General features: G+C 39.9%; 1 protein-coding gene across 7 annotated transcripts in view; it reads right to left on the bottom strand.

Moving 5' to 3' along the window:
* rims2a (regulating synaptic membrane exocytosis 2a) overlaps positions 1–17,722 on the bottom strand; it is a 99,943-nt gene that overhangs the window by 17,783 nt on the left and 64,438 nt on the right. For 4 of the 7 annotated variants that reach the window (XM_055228159.1, XM_055228155.1, XM_055228161.1 and 1 more), the window contains 4 exons: positions 17,219–17,404; positions 16,054–16,160; positions 9,051–9,151; positions 5,360–5,526 (listed from right to left, as the gene is read on the bottom strand). In XM_055228159.1, the coding sequence (XP_055084134.1) occupies positions 5,360–5,526; positions 9,051–9,151; positions 16,054–16,160; positions 17,219–17,404 (561 nt within the window). Of the gene's footprint in view, positions 1–4,059; positions 4,297–5,359; positions 5,527–9,050; positions 9,152–10,360; positions 10,394–14,054; positions 14,088–16,053; positions 16,161–17,218; positions 17,405–17,722 lie in introns of all 7 variants that reach the window. The other 3 variants (XM_055228158.1, XM_055228156.1, XM_055228157.1) reach the window with 3 other exon arrangements.

Raw genomic sequence — 17,722 nt, forward strand, 5'->3', positions numbered from 1 at the left:
TACCTCCATTTTGGAATTTAGAATGTAAAGTGAATTTTAAAGTTTTACAAACTTTAAAATATCTATAGCATCAATCTGTGTTTTCAGATGCCCCTTGTGTTTTTTGTCTGCTGTACTGTCCCTCTCAGTGGCCTGTCTGGAGTCTTTGATGGTTGATGTGGCCAGTCTGTACCAGAGCGCAGCATATGTGCCACAAACGCTCCACAGGGCAATGCGCTTCAAGTGACATTATAAAATATGCTCTTTGAGAAACATCTCAGTGAGGGGCACTTTATCTCCTCAGCATGGGCCCTCGGTTATTAAAGCAGGCATCAGAACAGAGGCCAGACTGACCTCTGAGGATTCAATTACATAAGCACTTTCCATTAAACCACACTGCATGAGTCAGAACAATGTATAAGAACTGTACAGTATATTCCCCTAGACTGGTATAGTTCCCAGTACTTAAAAAGCATGACAGGTTTTCAAGAAAAGCACAAAAATGAGGTCGGTTAGGAGTACCTAGCTGGAGGATGAGACAAATTAGTATGATTTAGGTTTGGCTAATTTAACCTTTTATACATTGAGCACTGTATTAAATGAACAAACTGAAGAATAAACTGAATGTGTGTCTGACAACTCGGTACATACAATGAAGGGACAATGAAGAATACATATTTTGCAAAAACCCCAAATAAACATAATTGTCTAGCTGTACTCTTCTATTTAAAATACTCTAAATAGGTCAGAATATACCACATAAAATTGAGTGTTGAGATTAAATTAGATGCAAATGATTGAGTTATTCTGTCAAAATGTAATATTACCTTAACTTATACAATTATACATACAATAAGTAGTTTATTACATTGCATTTTGTGGGGAGGCCGTGTATGGCACAATCTCACACCCAAAGGACTCTGGGGAAATCTTGATCTCTCACTCAAGCCAGGACGTCCTGTTACTCATCATGCTGATTGTTCACCATTCATTACCATCTAGGGCAAAATGTTCCCCTGGTGAAACTACTAAGCATGTTGTTGTCATGCAAAAGTGCTTGCAGATTTCCTCACAGTGTGAATCAGCTTTGCAAATGGGGTTCTACATTGCCACATAAAAACTTGGATTAATGTTGCCAAAGCCTGCATCCAGTGGCAATGCAGATAGATGTTGTACTCGTTACTCTTCCTTACACAGCTCATGATGGGACGAGCACAAAGTATTATTGGCTGTGATTAGCTGTAGATAAATATTTAAAGAACTATATCTAAATCTAACATAAGCTCTTGTTTAACACTGTACAGTAATAGTATGCCTGTTATCTGTTACTTAAAATGATTTTCTCATCACTTCCAATTGGTAAAAATAGCTTATATGTTTGCATTATACAGTACAACATAAAAGCTTATTGCTACACACAAAATACTAATGCCAATCCTTGACAAAACACCAAAAAGCTATGAAGCATTTAGCAGCGAAAAAGCATTTTATCATCCCTTCCTTTTCCATTTGACTCTCTTCTTAAAAGTTTATCCAAGTACCCTTTTAATTCTCCCGCATTAATATTTATTTTAGACCAGACAGCAAAGGTTAGACAGGTTCATACTGCTTTACTATTCAAATCTTCTTATAATTTATCCCAAGACGATGAGGAGAGACGAGAATTATCGTTTCCGTGGTAACAGCGACACTGGTCTGACTATTATCATACACGCATGCCTGTCAACACAGCTTCCGAGTTATGGTTTGTGAGGAAGTGAGCGGGCAGACTGATTAAAACTGCATATTAAAACGCACTCCTGATGCTTAGGCTATTGGGACACTGTTATTCACTGGGCAAAACAAGTTCACTGGGCCTAATGCAAAAAGGTTAGAGTAAACAGCCCTCCCATCCATTTAAGCAGCGTGGAGTCCGTGCCAGTCGAAAACAGCAGGCTTTACTTTGCATCACATGAATGACCTGTTACCTGGACAACTAATCAAGAGGAGGAGAAAAGATGGTGGAGGTGGGATTTTAAAAAGTGCTGACAGAAAGCTCCTTACATCCTCCAGCGGGCAGCTTAGACCCATACGTGGGAGTACACATTGTACATTCAACGTCCCATGTGTTGACACTGAGCTAAAGCAAACTGGACTGTTTAATGGGTAAAGTGGTGTATTTGCACTACATCCGAATGCATAGTAGATGAGTTATAACTGAGTATGCACTGCAAACAGATAGGGTTGTGAGCAATATGAAGCCTAAACGATTTCTGAGAGATGACGAGATAAGTGGTTCTCAAACTGTGGTACAAGTAGCCCAGCCAAGATGATACCAACAATAGTTATGTAAAACTTTAGTCTTTAGTTTAATTCGAGTTTAGATAAGGACGGCTTTAAGTTCTGGTTGTAGTCATTACGTTGGTCTGATACAAGGCAATGATACTCCTGGTTTAGTTCAATTCCATTGTAGTCATGATTTAGTCCTGGTGTGGCTCATGCATACACATACATATACAGTATATACCTACATATAGGTCAGTTTTTTGTGGTGCTAGCTGCAGAATCAGTGGATCAAATAATGTTCATACGATAGAACACGTCTAACAATTAATTTAGCTCTGATAGGTTAATGATTGCAATATACAGTATCATATATTTTTTGTCTTAATATTCTTACTCCTGTTTAGTTCAACATACGACTTTTTAAATATTGCGCAGATTTAATGCATTTGTATTTGTTAAAAGTGTATGTTGTGTGGATGTTTATACTGTAGCTGTCATGAAGAAATCAGGGATTGTCATATAGGTAATGTTTTCAATCACCAGACTTCAATAAGGCCACTCAAATCACTTTCAGTTTGTATGAACACATATGACACAGTCTTTGTTATTGACAATGAATGTGCTGAAAGTGAATTGAATGCTTCTCAGGTAAGGTGTTCGGGCTGAGGAGAACAGGGAATGGTCTGGACACACTGATAGACTAGCAGCTAAGTGACACTCAGAAACATGAGGAGATAGAACACTTTGAACAATAAATTAACATAAGAGCAGCAACAGACAAACATTTAAGCATCATTTCAAGCAGACGAAATCATGCAATATCTCTCCCAAGTATTGTTTGTATGGTGGACCATCATAATAATGGTCCTCACGCCCCTGCCATGTGCTTTTCTTATGTAAGACGTGCTTTAGAGTGGCCTTAATCAGACTTAAGAAGGTCTATAGCTTTTAACATATTGTCTCCTCTGTGGCTAGGAGAGCTTTTAGTCTAAGAAGTATAAACTTCATTTATGTGTTATGGGATCATATGACATCCATTAGGCACTTGTACTCCCAACTTATTCTTGAATTTGTTCTTGACATACTTTTTTATATCTGCTATAGCCCAACTCTCTATAGAAATTAGTCCAGAATCTCTAGTGGCTATAAAGTATTGCTGTGTTAAATATAATCAGGAAATCAGGTCATAATTATACTGGTCTGTACTGACCTCCACATGTGCGAGAGGTATTTGGGGAGAGCCTCTTAATACTGACCTGTTCCACATTAATAAATATGACTGCAGAAAAGTGAAATGATTTCAGTAGTTCAATTCAAAATGTTATCCATACGTTAGGGCAGTACAGCTGAACGATTCTTAACAATTTGTTCTTTCAGCAAAATTTAAAAAGACAGTCTTCTGTTTAGTGAGCAAACACTGGCCCACTGGAAAAATGTCTGGAAAAGTATTCATTTATTATTATAACTTTTTTGATAATTAAAACATATTATTTATTGGACGAATGCCCTTTTCTGCAAACCAAAATGGTCATACATAAATGTTTTTCAATTTGAAATGAACTACACAAATCCATGAACTGTATTCACTTTTCCACTTGTTTTGGTCTGAATCAAAACCGTGCAGTTTGGCCATGTGTCTACAGGAGCAGTTAGGAGTAACACATCCACTTTGGAGGGGTTGGTGAATCTCCACATAGTGTAGGCAGGGATTGTTAGGGCTATTCTTACATCATGAGCAGGTTAAAGGGTCATGTAGGGACACTGGGCTGGAGCTGTTGTTAGTGAGAGTCTTATAGGCTTTCACTCATGTTTTACCTTAGATCAGCCTCAGAGACACTCCTCTGGTGCACCTCTTCTTCTTTCTCCAAATCATCCTGTTTCTCCTTGACTAAGTCTGTGCTATCCTCTGACACCTTTTTACCCCCTGTGCCCTCTTTGCTGCTCCGCTTGCCTTCCTGCCCCCCACCAGCTCCTCCTGCCTCCTCTGCCTCCTCATGCACTTTCTCAAGCTGCTCCTCCCCCTCCCGCGACTGGCTCCTGGATCGCATTTGGCTGATGTTTGCAGACAGAGACAGAGAAAGCAGTCCGTGCAAAGCAGAAAAGAATAATAAAAAAGCAACAAGAAAAGTCAACAAGACAGGCGCAGACAGACCAAAAAAGCACAAAGAAATCGAAGCACAGATGTACAATAACAGAAAAGCACCATGCAAATTAAGCTTTATTTGCATTGATTTAATGCAAACAGCAAAACATATGAATCATGTTTCTTTATTATCAGATATGGACAACCTTTCACTACTGTAAAAATAGCAGAGTTCAACTATTTGGTTCCAGTTTTTTTTTTTTTTTTTTTTTCAAAGAAGGAGCCAAATTTGAACTCACCACATCAAGAAAATTATACACCAACTTTAAGACGGTAGTGTGCATTTTCTTCGACGAAACAACATTTTCATTCTCTCTAGGCCATGTGATCAGGCTTAACATTGCAACCATCGGCTAATTAATGGAGATCGATAAATGTATGATGCCAAATACACAGGGTCATACACATAAGTTGGATTTACATGCTTCTTGAGGATATTACATTGACTTGTATACATTTCATGGAGATGGATTCTAACTTCTTCTAAACAGTTACTACTTGCCCAAACCTATTTTTCCCGTGTCTGAACTTTAAAACATGTTGTTGATTAAATAATGCATTATGATATTAGTGTGTAAACAGTTTTTAGACCCCCAGGCTTTAGGTGGGTGTGTCAGAAATACCCACCTAGAGCCAACTGTAGTGATATGTGTGTTTTAGCTTAGCTTTTAGTTAATTTATCAAATTTTGCTGGTTATCACTGTTCATCTGATTGAACACAGATTGGAGACACTGACCATCACAATTTAAACCAAAATGACCCATCTGTCTTGCGGTTAGCTCACTGTCTACACACACACCCACCCAGTAACACGCGCTATAGACGAAGATTATGTGTTTATTCACTTTACCTGATCATATGTTATGCCTGATCAGGGTATAGAGATACAAAGGGTCCAGTCTAACGAGAGGTTGTCCATTCTGATACCAGTAAGGCAAATGACACTGTGCCCTTCTGGAGGCGGGGCTTACCGGATCTTGCGGTTTCCCTGTGGCCGTTCTGATTGGACAGAGATGTAGCTCGTGCTGCTGAACCGAGAGGCACTACTGGTTCTCGACACAGCGGACACGTCGCTCACATCGCTGTCCGAAGATTTGGCCGACAAGTTATCCGAACCCCGTGGATCTCTGCTTGACCTCTATGGAGACAAAGGACAAAGTACATATGATTAAAACTATTATTCTTATGAAATAAAGCAATAGGTGGTCATCAATGGAAAGCAGTATAGTAGGTCCACAAAAATCCACAAAAAGTGCACAAAAAACAAAAGTCATTCTTATTACTAACAATCTGTTATTTTAACTATAGTGGGCTAAAATCAAGAGTTACTAGCATGTTCACACAAAAAATACAAGACATAAGGGTCTTAGTTGAAGCCCAGTGTAGTACTGATGTAGACTTTTTAGGTCCTATTTTAGCACTGGTTATGTCTTAGTCTAGGCCATGTTTGGTTCTGGGTTTACTTCCAGTTTAGTTCGACTTTTGAGATGCCCAACTCCTCTCTGAGAATATAATTGTCAATAAAATTAATAAACACATAAACTCATTCAAAATAGAGTGCTAGTTAGTTTCAGTGCTTCAATAAACGTTCTCCCAAGAAAGAAATTGATTAATACATAATAATGTGGATAATAATGTGCGATGAATGAGATTGTAAGATATTATTGTCAATTAAATATCAAGTGATACATTTGGGCTCCAAGGTGTCAGTTGTGAATTATGGTTCTAAACAATGTATTTCTTGGAAAACACTTGAATATTTTTTTGTTCTTAAGTACCTTGTGTTTGTTTTCTAAGAATCCAGCTGTTTAATATCTGAGAACCTGAACAAGCCCTGACTGTCCTAACTTATAATTTACATTCCAGCTGGTGTTTATAAGGGTCTCAATAAATATTTTTGTTGTATTTTTGCCTTCACTCCCAATGAGAAAAAGCAGGAACAAGAAGGGACAAATTTAATGTTCTTTTATTAGTTCAACAGTCTTGATACTACAGACTTACAAGGGTTGAAGGGAAAACTCTTTTCCTTTCCTGTAGGATCCAGACTGAGGCCAACCTAAACACCAGGTTCTGTTAGCTTTCAGTGTCACACCGCTGAATTCAGCAGCTAGTGACTATTCACTTAACTGCTCAGGATCTTGTGTAACCAGTGTCATACTATATGTTCAGATAAACCAAACCAAGAGAGAATATATATATATATATATATATATATATATATATATATATATATATATATATATATATATATATATATATATATATATATATATATATATATATATATATATATATATATATATATATATATATATATATATATATATATATATATATATATATATATATATATATATATATATATATATATATGTGCATGTGTGTGTGTGAATCAGATGTTTTGTTCTAAAGAACTCACAGATGTGGCTCATAACTGTCTGGGGACGACACCCACCTCTACAACCAGGACTTCAACCTGGAGGCTCATCTCTGCCCCACACCATCAGGCAACGATCAAGAGCCAGAGGAGACCCAACTGGTGTCTCCTACCATCCAGGACTCCTCAAACCCAGAGGAAAGAGGTCTGGCCCAGCCACTCCTGGACAAGGTACCTCTGCATGAGGTACGCCTGGACGACATACACCTGGACGACATACCCCTGGACGACGTACCCCTGGACCAGAGCACTCTGGTCAGGGCGCTCCGCCAAAAGTTGGAGCAAACGAGGGCCGAGTTCGCAAATCAGGTTCAACTGAACCAATCACTGGACCTCAGGCTCAAGACTCAGGAGAGGACTGACCAAGAGAAAGACTTGGAGATCCAAAACCTCACTGATGCCCTCCAAAAGAAGGCCAAAGAACTGCAACATGAGACTGAGGCCCATTGTCAGAGAAGAATCCTCCATCTCAAGTCACTGCAGGAGATGATGGGGGTGAAAAAGGAGCTTCAAAAGATCAAAAAGGTCCCAGCAAAAACAAATGTGGCAGACTTGGAGTTGCAAAAAGTCACTGCTTTGCTCCAAGAGAAAGAGAAGGAGATGATTTCCCACTTCAGTGCCCATAAACAGCTGAGAAACTTGTACATCAGTGCAAGACACAAGAACATGCGTCTGAAACAGGAGCTTTGCAATGCCAAAAACATGGCTGCAATAATCGAATTGGGGGTGCAAAACATCAAGGATAAGCTCCAGAAGAAAGAGAAAGAGCTGGCTAGTGTCACCAGTGTACATAACAATATCAGACAGCATTTTCACAGTGCACTGAGGGACAAAATGCAGCTCACACAAGAACTGACCTTTGCCAAGAGGAACATGGAAGCAATGACCAGTACACTCAAAGAACAGGACACTGTGATCGCTGCCCTGAAACGCCAAGACTGGACTGATCCAGAGGCCTGCAGCTGAGAAGGGACAGTCCAGAGCACGAGCGGCAAAACCAGAAACGAGATGTCCAGAAAGGCGCTACCTTCAAAGCTGCAGCCTACAAGAAGGAGGTGTGTGTCTTAAAAATGGAGAAGAATTTTGAATGTGCTCTTAAAAAAAGCAACAAAGCGCACAGCAACCTGCTCAACTGAAAAGACGAGTGGAGGAGCAGAGGAGGCGGCCGGGTGTTACCAGCGCTAAGGCAGCTCCAAACATAACCTTTGACCCCTGCATTAAGACAAAATAAAACTCAAAATATTTTAAATTTCTGTTATCCGTGTTTTATTGTTTTACAGTCCAAACCTGACTTACATGTTGCCGTATAACTGGTCACTAATTTGAAGGATATTGGTGAATTCTGAAGTAAAAGTAAAGTTCCAAAAAATACTCAAGTAAAAGTATTAAAGTATCTGTTTAAAAGTGTATTTAAAGAGTAAAAAGTAAAAGTGTTTAGCTGTTTTAACATTTTGAGATCTTATATGGCCCAAACTCTTCACCGAGGGCCATATCTTGAAAAATATTCAACACGTAGGGCCACAGACCAGTGGTCAATACAGTGGATAATTCAGATGGTGCATTTAACATAGTTTTGACTTCATACTTTTAAATAAGGCTTGAAATATAATATTAGTGTCTGTATGACAATGCAATGTGATATTATTTAGGTTATATTGGTAGGATTACTCAAATTTGCCATAAAAAGTATTGATTATGATCAATTGGGCCAGTTCAACTGAAGGCGTGAGGACCAATAAAAATTGATCTGAGGGCCGCATTTGGCCTCCGGGCCATAGTTTGGACACCCCTGCAATAAGGCATAATATCCACTGATAAAACGTATTTAAAAAATCTGTGAAAACCACCAAATATGTTTTAAATGAAATTTTTAGGAAACCCTGACAATGCATGTCAGGGTTTCCTAAAAATATAGCCATGGCTGCTATTGGCTAACTCATCTGATAGAATGTAGCGAACAAGTAGAAGACCCATGTTATCTAGAAGACCCATGAATGCCCACTACTACTTCTATGCTGGAATTTCCAATGGCCGACAACTATTTTATAATTCAAGGATATCCGGACCTCTGGGCAAACAGCAGAGGGCATGTCTGAGGCAGATATCTGATTGTGTTTGAGTGGTGCATAACCTTGCATGTTGGCGGCACAGCTCAACCAGGTTAGGTGAACAGATGTGTTTTGTTGCTACAGAATATCACAGCAAGTGAAAGTGACCAATTTTACCTTGTGATAATCTTGCTCCAACCGTGAGTCAGAGCCGGCTCCCTGCTTATACTTGTTCATCTTCATTTTCATCTGCCTGGTGCGCTCGTCCATGTCCAAACCTAGGAGCAGAGATGGTACAGTCAGGCTAAAGGAGCAAAATCTCTAAAGGGAGGCCTGATGCAAGGATCAAAGGGTTATGAGAGACAAGCATCAGCTGACCATGGGCCATGAGCTATGACAGGGACACACCACATGGAGAAGCCAAGGACCAACCAAAATAGACAAAACAGCCTTTAAGCACTACACATGCAATAGCTAATAACCAATAATTATTTTCTGTTTGAAACTAATGTACAATAAAAAGATTGATTGTCAGACATATTAAACTTAATTCTTCAGTAAATTAAGGAAAAACACATACTAAAGCCAGTATCAAGTAGTTGTCCCAGTAATAAATTTGAAACTCAATTTTGATACTAAGGAATAGGCTTGATGCCGATAGATAATATGATAAAAGTTTTGAGAACAAAAACTACTCTAAAACTGTTATTGATACTTGCTCATATGAGTGTATTTTGGTACTAGTTTATCAATTAGCATCTGATTTTCGATACTTTTGACAACCCTAATGTCAAGTCACAGTTAAATAAATTAACTCAATTAATTTAGCTGTACACAAAAAAGGTTGAAAACTGAAACAGAAATTGAGAGTCAATGAATTATTCGAGTCAAACATGCAGCCCAAAATGAAGCCACTGATATCAGTAATGAAACAGATCAGCCCAAACACCGCTCGATTGTCTCAGCGCACAGTAGCTCTTAATTCTCCACCAGCTCTCTGTCTCTACTTTTGTGTCAAATGATAGCAATGGAAAAGTGAAGTGGGCTTTCACAATATGGGCAAGTGCCATGCTACAAAGAGTGAACCAGCGTCACAGAGACACATTGAAATAAAAAGCAATGGAGCAATGACCAAAGAGCAATTCAAAGCACAGCAGACAGCACAAACTCTATTTACTCCAATTAGACAGGTTCAACTGGGCTATACGAATTGACGTCATTTACGTTTTTGGTATTTAGTTTAAGGTTGGCAGATATGTTCTCGTCACTAGAAAATCTGAAGCCCAGCCAGTCCTTCCGCATAAACCAAAAGAGCAAAATAAAAAAAAAAATAAAAAAAAGATTTAAACGTCTGGTTCATGTATACAAAAATAAAGAAGCAAACATTAAATCAAGCCTCGCAAAGTAAAGTTGAGTGAGATGAGGGGGCTGTGGGGGGTACAAACAGAGAGGAGGAGGGAGCAGGAGGGAGAGAAGAAGGGACAGACCTGAGCTGGTCCAACCTGGTGAGTCCGTGTCTTCTGGAGTCACATCACAGATGGACAGACACAGACAGAGGAGAGGGAGATGGATGAGAGAGGACGCACACACGGGGGAAACGCGGGGGACAAGAGGGGCACCATCACATGACCATCCAGAGGAGGCAAAGGTCAGGATGACGGGGATGAGAGGGGACACAATACAAGAAGAACACAACACAACAATGGACAAAACAACACACAACAAACACAGAACACACAAAGAAATCATAGATACACCAAAACACAAAACTTCACCATGGGCACAGAAGGAAAAGCTGGGAGAGGCTGAGGTAGGGGCTACAAGAGTTTAGTTATCAGAGAATTAGAAAGAAGAGGGAGGACTGGTGGGTGAGGTTCTGTGCTTTTAAAGAAAATAGAGCTGAAATAGTAAAGAGATGTTAATGCGCCAGAGCTGGCCACCCAGAGAAAGGAGTCCTTGGAGGTAGAAGGGTAGGGAAGAGGGGCGGGGTTAGAGGAGAAGTGAACTTGAATCTGCATGGGGCAAAGTCTGTGGGAAGACAGGCCTGGAAAAATAAAGGAATAAGAAAAAAAAAGCTAGAATAAAAAATGTAACAAAACAACACAAACTGGAAGCACAGAGCAGCAAGCGCACAAAAGAGAGAGCCAGCTACACCTCGAGAGAATCAAAACTGCTCAACAAAGTAAACTCTATATAGTGTTGAAAAAGAGCTTTGCAGCATGTCTATAGCATGTTGACGTCATAATGACGCACAGGTTACCATAACTCATGATAGGTCCTGTTACAATAGCACAGCTTCACTTACCAATAACAAACATTTCAGAAATAAAATGACAAAAGTATCACAATTCAGACAAAAAAAAACAAAACGTCACTGGACTATCACAAACTTCTAGTATGGTTGTCTTGCCCTAGTATATGTTCTTGTAAAAAGTGCAAATGCATACATGTGGTGGGCAATAAGAACAATTGAGTCACATTTCATTTCCATCTCATCTACATTTTCATTAGCATAACAATGAGGTGTCAGACCGCCATGTGGGCCAGTGGCATGTGGAGATGAAAGCAACTTGTAATCAATTAACAATTTCCTGTAATAATGCCCCTTTTTATATGAATATGTGCCTCTGAATAATGGTGGAAGCAATGTTACATATTATATATTATTATGAATCCCATATTACTCAAACACAGCAAAGCACACGGGAGAAAATGGAAACCCAGGACACCACCCAGAGGCCAACTCAAGTAACTGTCAAATGACTTGCAGTAGCATAAAATAGGTCCGAGGGCAAAACTACTTCACTGCTTAGGTGCATATCCAGGAGTCAGGGTCCTGTTATTCATATAAAAAGCAGTTGTTCCCCAAACAACAGCAAACAGTTTAATTATTATTATTTTTTTTAAAGTCATTGTATGTTTACTCTAGTAACCACAAAGATCCACACCAAACTACCAACCTGCATCATCCAGAGAAGGGACTGTCTGTGTCCCTCCGTCAGACAAAGAACCATTCAGGCCTTTCTGCTGGTCCTCCCATGTCACCTCTACAGTGAAATATATGCACAACAAACTATTGGGACTGAACAAAAGTGGTATATAGCACTTATCTATAATCAAACACAATGGAACCATCTCCACGGCTTTAATTATTTCTGTAACTGGTGCTTAGCTGTGGAGAGCTGTTTGAAAACACACACTTCAGTACTGGCAACATGGACAGCTCCTCTCTGACGACTGTAGAGTCAGTGCCATCTCGTGGACATGATGGGTAACTACAATTCAGTTTAAAATGTATCAAAATTCAAAATATCAACATTTGCAGGGTTTTAATAATCAATCAATAATTGTTTCAGATAGGATGAGTATATTTAGGGTATCTGGGTGTGTATGTAATTTGTTTATCTGTCCAGAATTGATTTCCAATAAACTCAAACCAGAAATGAATGATCAGAAATGAGGACAGATGGATATAAACTGTACCACTACCTACTTAAAAGCATAAATAAGTCAACACTGCAAAACACACATCTGAAACTAGTACAAACTGCAGTGGTGTAAAGACCACCAAATTGGAATCATCTCAATAATGGTCCACACACTGCAAACTCACTGCAAATATCACACCCCACACAGGACTTGCCTTTCCGACCATTTACCGGTGGAGCTTGGGGTTTCTCCTCTTGCTCTGGCACTACAGTGTTCAGAAAAAGAAGACTCTTTTAGATCACCATTCACAAACCTACAGTCATTATCATTGTATTCTTCTTGCACAGTGAGTGATACGTTATTGAGATAGTGATTGATTTAACAGGTCATTTCTGTGCCATTGTTATCAGACTGTAAAGTAGGAAGATGGAGTTGCACTAAACATACATTTCTGTAGCAAACCAACATATTTACCACTATTAACTGTAATCAAAATGATAATGCATGAACAATTTCACAATATGTTATACTCCTAACAAATAGAGCTTCATGTTGTCTTTTAAACATTAACTAAATACATTGAAATATATTCAAGTGCATATACATTTTTCAAGCTGCTCTCATATATATTTAAAATTCATTATTGTTTTTGGTTTTTTTAAGTGATAAAGTGGTAGTATTCTGGCAAAAAAGTGAGAAAGTACAACCACCCCAGTACATAATCAGCATGATATAGTGTGGATCTATAGTCGATAAACAGCTAACCATACACTGAAGTCTCTCGCACATTTGCATTGCATAAGTTCAGTGTTGCGTGGCTCTATGGGAGCTACAGCACAAGGTTAGATCGATACCTCCCCCCACTGCCCACACACTGCCACCAACAAGTTGCTCGGAAAACAGAAGAGAGAGGCAGGAGAGTGACCAGACGCACAGGCAACAGGAAATAGGAAGAAAGGAAAGGTAACACAACTAGTGAGAAGACATAACTATATACCTATATTTATGTATATACCTATATTTATGTATGACAACTTAATGTGGGCAATGAGACAGATCAATGTATGCTTGCCTGTTGAAAGATGTTTGCTTTGTGCTTATGAAATGATGCTTTGTGTAATAATGATGGGTGCACACAAGTATTTCAGGTATGGATTGTCTGCTCTGATGATGTGTTGACATGTTTTAAAGAGTAACCTTTTCCTAGTCATTACACAAACAAAATCAGCATTCATATCATATTTATGTTTGCATTTGCCTTTAGTGGCTTTGAGACTTTTACATAACTACGACAACGTCACAATTACAAAAACACAGCAATTTTAATAGGAGTGCTGAGGAGCAGAATTGTAAAAGAAAACATCTCTTTTCAGTCCCCGAGTCGGTTTTTGGTTTACATTTTGGAAAGACACTCAGCAGTCCAAATCACTAAACAATTATAACCAACTAAAGATATGACAATGACTACAACTTCTACAACAAGGACAGAGAGGAACACAGCATAACCACAATCAGCAACAGGCTCGAGACAGGCCTTAAGGAACAGACAACCACAGTGGTACAAGATATTTGGACAAGATATTTGGACAATATATGATGATGCATGCTGCAGCGGAGGGCAACTATGGCCAAAACAAACTGAATGTAGCCACCCGCCGTTGCAGACAGGGTTCTGAGCTCCAGAGTGAAAAGAGCCACTGGCAGCACTTTCCAGTCTGAGAGGCCTAACCCACACAGTACTGAAGTACAGACCTTCACAAGGCTCTGTCCCTTCGTCTCCATCCTCTGTTAGACAAATGGGAAAGTAACCGAGCAGAGATGTTATGGGTGGTTAAATGTTACCAATGATATAAAAATAATAAAGTGAATCATATACAGTGCTGTGCAAACGTTTTAGAAAGGTTAAGGCTATGGACAAAAAGAGTATGGCCCGAGTTCTACCTCATGATAGTAAAAATACTGGAACTTAAAGATCCTCCAATTAAGAGGTATATGCTATTCCCAATGACCTGAATTCACCTGTCTTCAGTTGCCCTGCCTGCTACACCACCCTCCTGTGACACGTGAGTATAAAGGCCTGACTGTGCGTGCACTCGCTCTCTCTGTGCTCTTGCTGGGCCTGCCTGAACTTGCCCTGCTGCCGGGTGCCTCGGCATCCTTTGCTGCCATCTCCATGTACATTTCAGTTTATCTTTTTGTTTTATGCACCACACTCATTGCACACACACTTCTTTCATCCCACTGCATGAACCACCCTACAACACTAATGCCAACATACTCACAACCCCATTACTTCTTTTGAGTAAATATTAATCTTTCTTTGATCACCTTATTTGCAATTAAATATACTTTTGAGCACTATTACTCCATGTCGTTTCCCCTCTTTGTTATGGCATTGAGCCAGTCATGAAAAAATGGGGGCTCTGTCCTGAGATAAAACCCAGGGTTATGCTTCATGTTTGTTTAAATTTGCATCAACCATGTTTTGTATGTAATCTGTTTTTTGTTTGTGAGTGTGTGTCACAACGGTTCAGCTCCTATGTTTTTTGACTTCCATGCATTTGATTAGCTTCTCAGCGTGGTATTTTCCTTACATGGATAGTTGTGTGCCCTTAGGGAGACGTGCCGGATGTTTGGTAGTGCAGGAGATTGTTTTTTCTATGGTTTTGGTCAGTGGTGGATGTTTACTGGCTCAGAAAGTAGGTTTATAACTTGTAATATGCATTGAAGTTAAAAGGTGTAGAACCCCTTGTAAGTTTAGTGGTGGTTGGGGGTTTCGATGTATTGTGTTATGCTAGTGTGGAGGTATGAGCAGGTAGAGCATCGACTTTACGTCTTCTTGTATTGGCTCTAGAGCATGCCGTGGTTATGGAGAATCAGCAGTGTGGTGGTCGTTTCTACTGTGCCATCGGTAAACAGCACATGAAAACCCACCCCTGCTCTCCCCGAAGACTAGGGGTTGAGTTAGTAAGCTCTCGGTTAGGTAGTCCCTGTCTTTGGGTATTGTGCACATTGGTAAGATATCACTTAAGCTAAAGTATGCTTGTTTGTTGACTTCATTGGGTCGCCATGTTACAGTGGCTTGGAATTGTGCACTAAAATGCAATTCATTGCAATTGCAGAGTTCTATAATGTGGATATTGGAGATACTTAAAAAGTTAAAGAATTTGTTAAGGTAATTTGAACAGTAAATGAAAGGAGTCTGATGTGTAACGTATTGGGGTGGCCTCTCTGTTACAGCAGAATGCTCTTTTGAGTAGCAGAAGGAATTGCTTTTGTTACGGTTCAAGGTGGAGCAAGAAAATGAAAAAATGCAGCAGAAATGGCTAAACTTGACATTGAATTTTTTTTCTCACTGTCTTGCAGAGACTCGTTGCCAGTCTGATTCAATGCACATCTGAATGTTACACTGCGTTTTCACTGGTAAAGTGCAACAAGCGTTTTCAGCTTTGAGTTGTGCTGACAAGTACTGGGAGGTTACAGCTGCAGTTCTTAAAGCTTATGAACTAGTTCTCGAGACATACAAGCACGTAACATACTAAAATGTATCTTAATTTAATTTAAGACAATTTAACACGGTTTAAAGATTTATTTTTGCACAGCACTGTATAACCCATGAACTGTTTTTAATAAATGATATCAAGCTTCCCTAATCCACTTCAAAATAGTGGAGCTGCTCAAGAGTCCAAGTAAACCACTACCGCAGCAAAAGTGTAAACAACTGTAAAGTCATAAAATTTATTAGACTTACTTCTGTCTTTGCCCGAAGGTGGAAGTTGCGGAAGTTGCCGACCCCTTCTACTGGACATTGGTGTACCCGTAGGACTGGTCTGGACTGAGCCGCTTCTAGGATGAGCCCTAGATAACATAAAGCATTTGACAGTAGCATTAGCATAATACAATAGAAACTAAATTGGGCTTTAGGCTAGCTCATTGCCTTAGATACACTTGCTATGTACTATACATTCTACTGGGGAGAAACTGAAATGCTACCTGCGTGGTTACATTTGTGAATGTAAAAGTTTGGCACAGCACCTTTACATTCAAGAATGTAAACACTAAAAGTTAGTAATATTTGCAGGGAACTACAACAAAAAACAACAAAAATACACATAAACAGCATGATTGTTGGCACATGGCATGGGGGGTACATCAATTACAGGGATCTGAGCTGCAGTCATAAATGTGAATCGCATGTACTGTTGACTCATCAAAAGCTGCAAAGAGAAAAACTTTGATGCAGAACCGGCAGACCAGTGTGACCATGCGATCAGGCTGTCCCCAAAAGGATTGAACACAAAACACAAAAGAACAGGATGCCATTACAAAATCTACAGCTTCAATCCATGTTAGTAATGAAACCAAAACAAAATGTGGCCCATCACTGCTATACGCACAAGTGTATCAGCAGTGTGGTCCAAATCAAAACAACTTAGCACTACCTCTACAGTTGTGACATTGTTAAGCCCGGGTCATGTGCAAAGAAAACACAGCACGGGAGCTTTTGGGGACGAACATAAAGTGGGTGGAGGAGGGTAGTAGTGAGGGGGGAGGTGGTGAATGTTGGGAGGAGGGTGGCAGTGAAGTGGCTTTCTGGTAACTCTCTGAGTTAGTCAAGTGAGTGGCGGCTCTTGGACAGGATCTTTAGCTTATTAGTTGGGTTTTAGCTATACACATTACATAAAGATGCAGTGCAATGGGCAGGTAAACCGATTTTTTTGCAAAGAGCATGTTAAAGACTTTATATCTAGTGAAAGCCAAATGTGAATAGCAACTCACCAGCAGGGAACTGAGAGAAAAGACTGATGCATTACTGGTGTGTCAATGAAAAAGCTACACCTTAGTGCAATGATTGCATAGCTAAAACACATGACTGCAATAATAGTGAGTCGTTAGCTTCTCCAGTCGGGTCACACCTCGTCAAGGCAGGTGAGGGAGGTGCAGACCTCCCAGATGGCAGAGACGGCATGGACCTCATGAGCGAAGAGTCGTGGGGGCGTTCAGTGGAGCGTGAGCGGGGCGAGGGGCGCTCTATAGTGGGCCGCTGGTCTGCAGAGCGGGACCTGATGTGATACTCGTGCCTATCCATGGCTCCATGGTTCCTAAAGAGTTTATTGAGAGACAGGCAGGCACTCAGTGGGGCCCTCAGGCTGGGACAGGTGCCGGCAGGAGTGTGCCATCAAACACGGTGGAGATTCGGGAACCAGGCGTGGCTTTGTATGAGTTATGTATTAAGCACAGGTGTACTGCAATAGGTGAATGTATGCAACTGCACCATATATGGTCTAGTCTAGATCCAGTATGTGCACTGGAGCAGGCCATAAACTGTCCTAAACACTACATAATAAAAGGCACATATATAAAGGCACAAAATGCAGCTGCAAAAATAGCTTTGAAAGTGGTTCTGATTCTACTTAGAC

Source organism: Periophthalmus magnuspinnatus, chromosome 16, assembly GCF_009829125.3.
Source record: "Periophthalmus magnuspinnatus isolate fPerMag1 chromosome 16, fPerMag1.2.pri, whole genome shotgun sequence".
Classification (NCBI taxonomy): domain Eukaryota; kingdom Metazoa; phylum Chordata; class Actinopteri; order Gobiiformes; family Gobiidae; genus Periophthalmus; species Periophthalmus magnuspinnatus.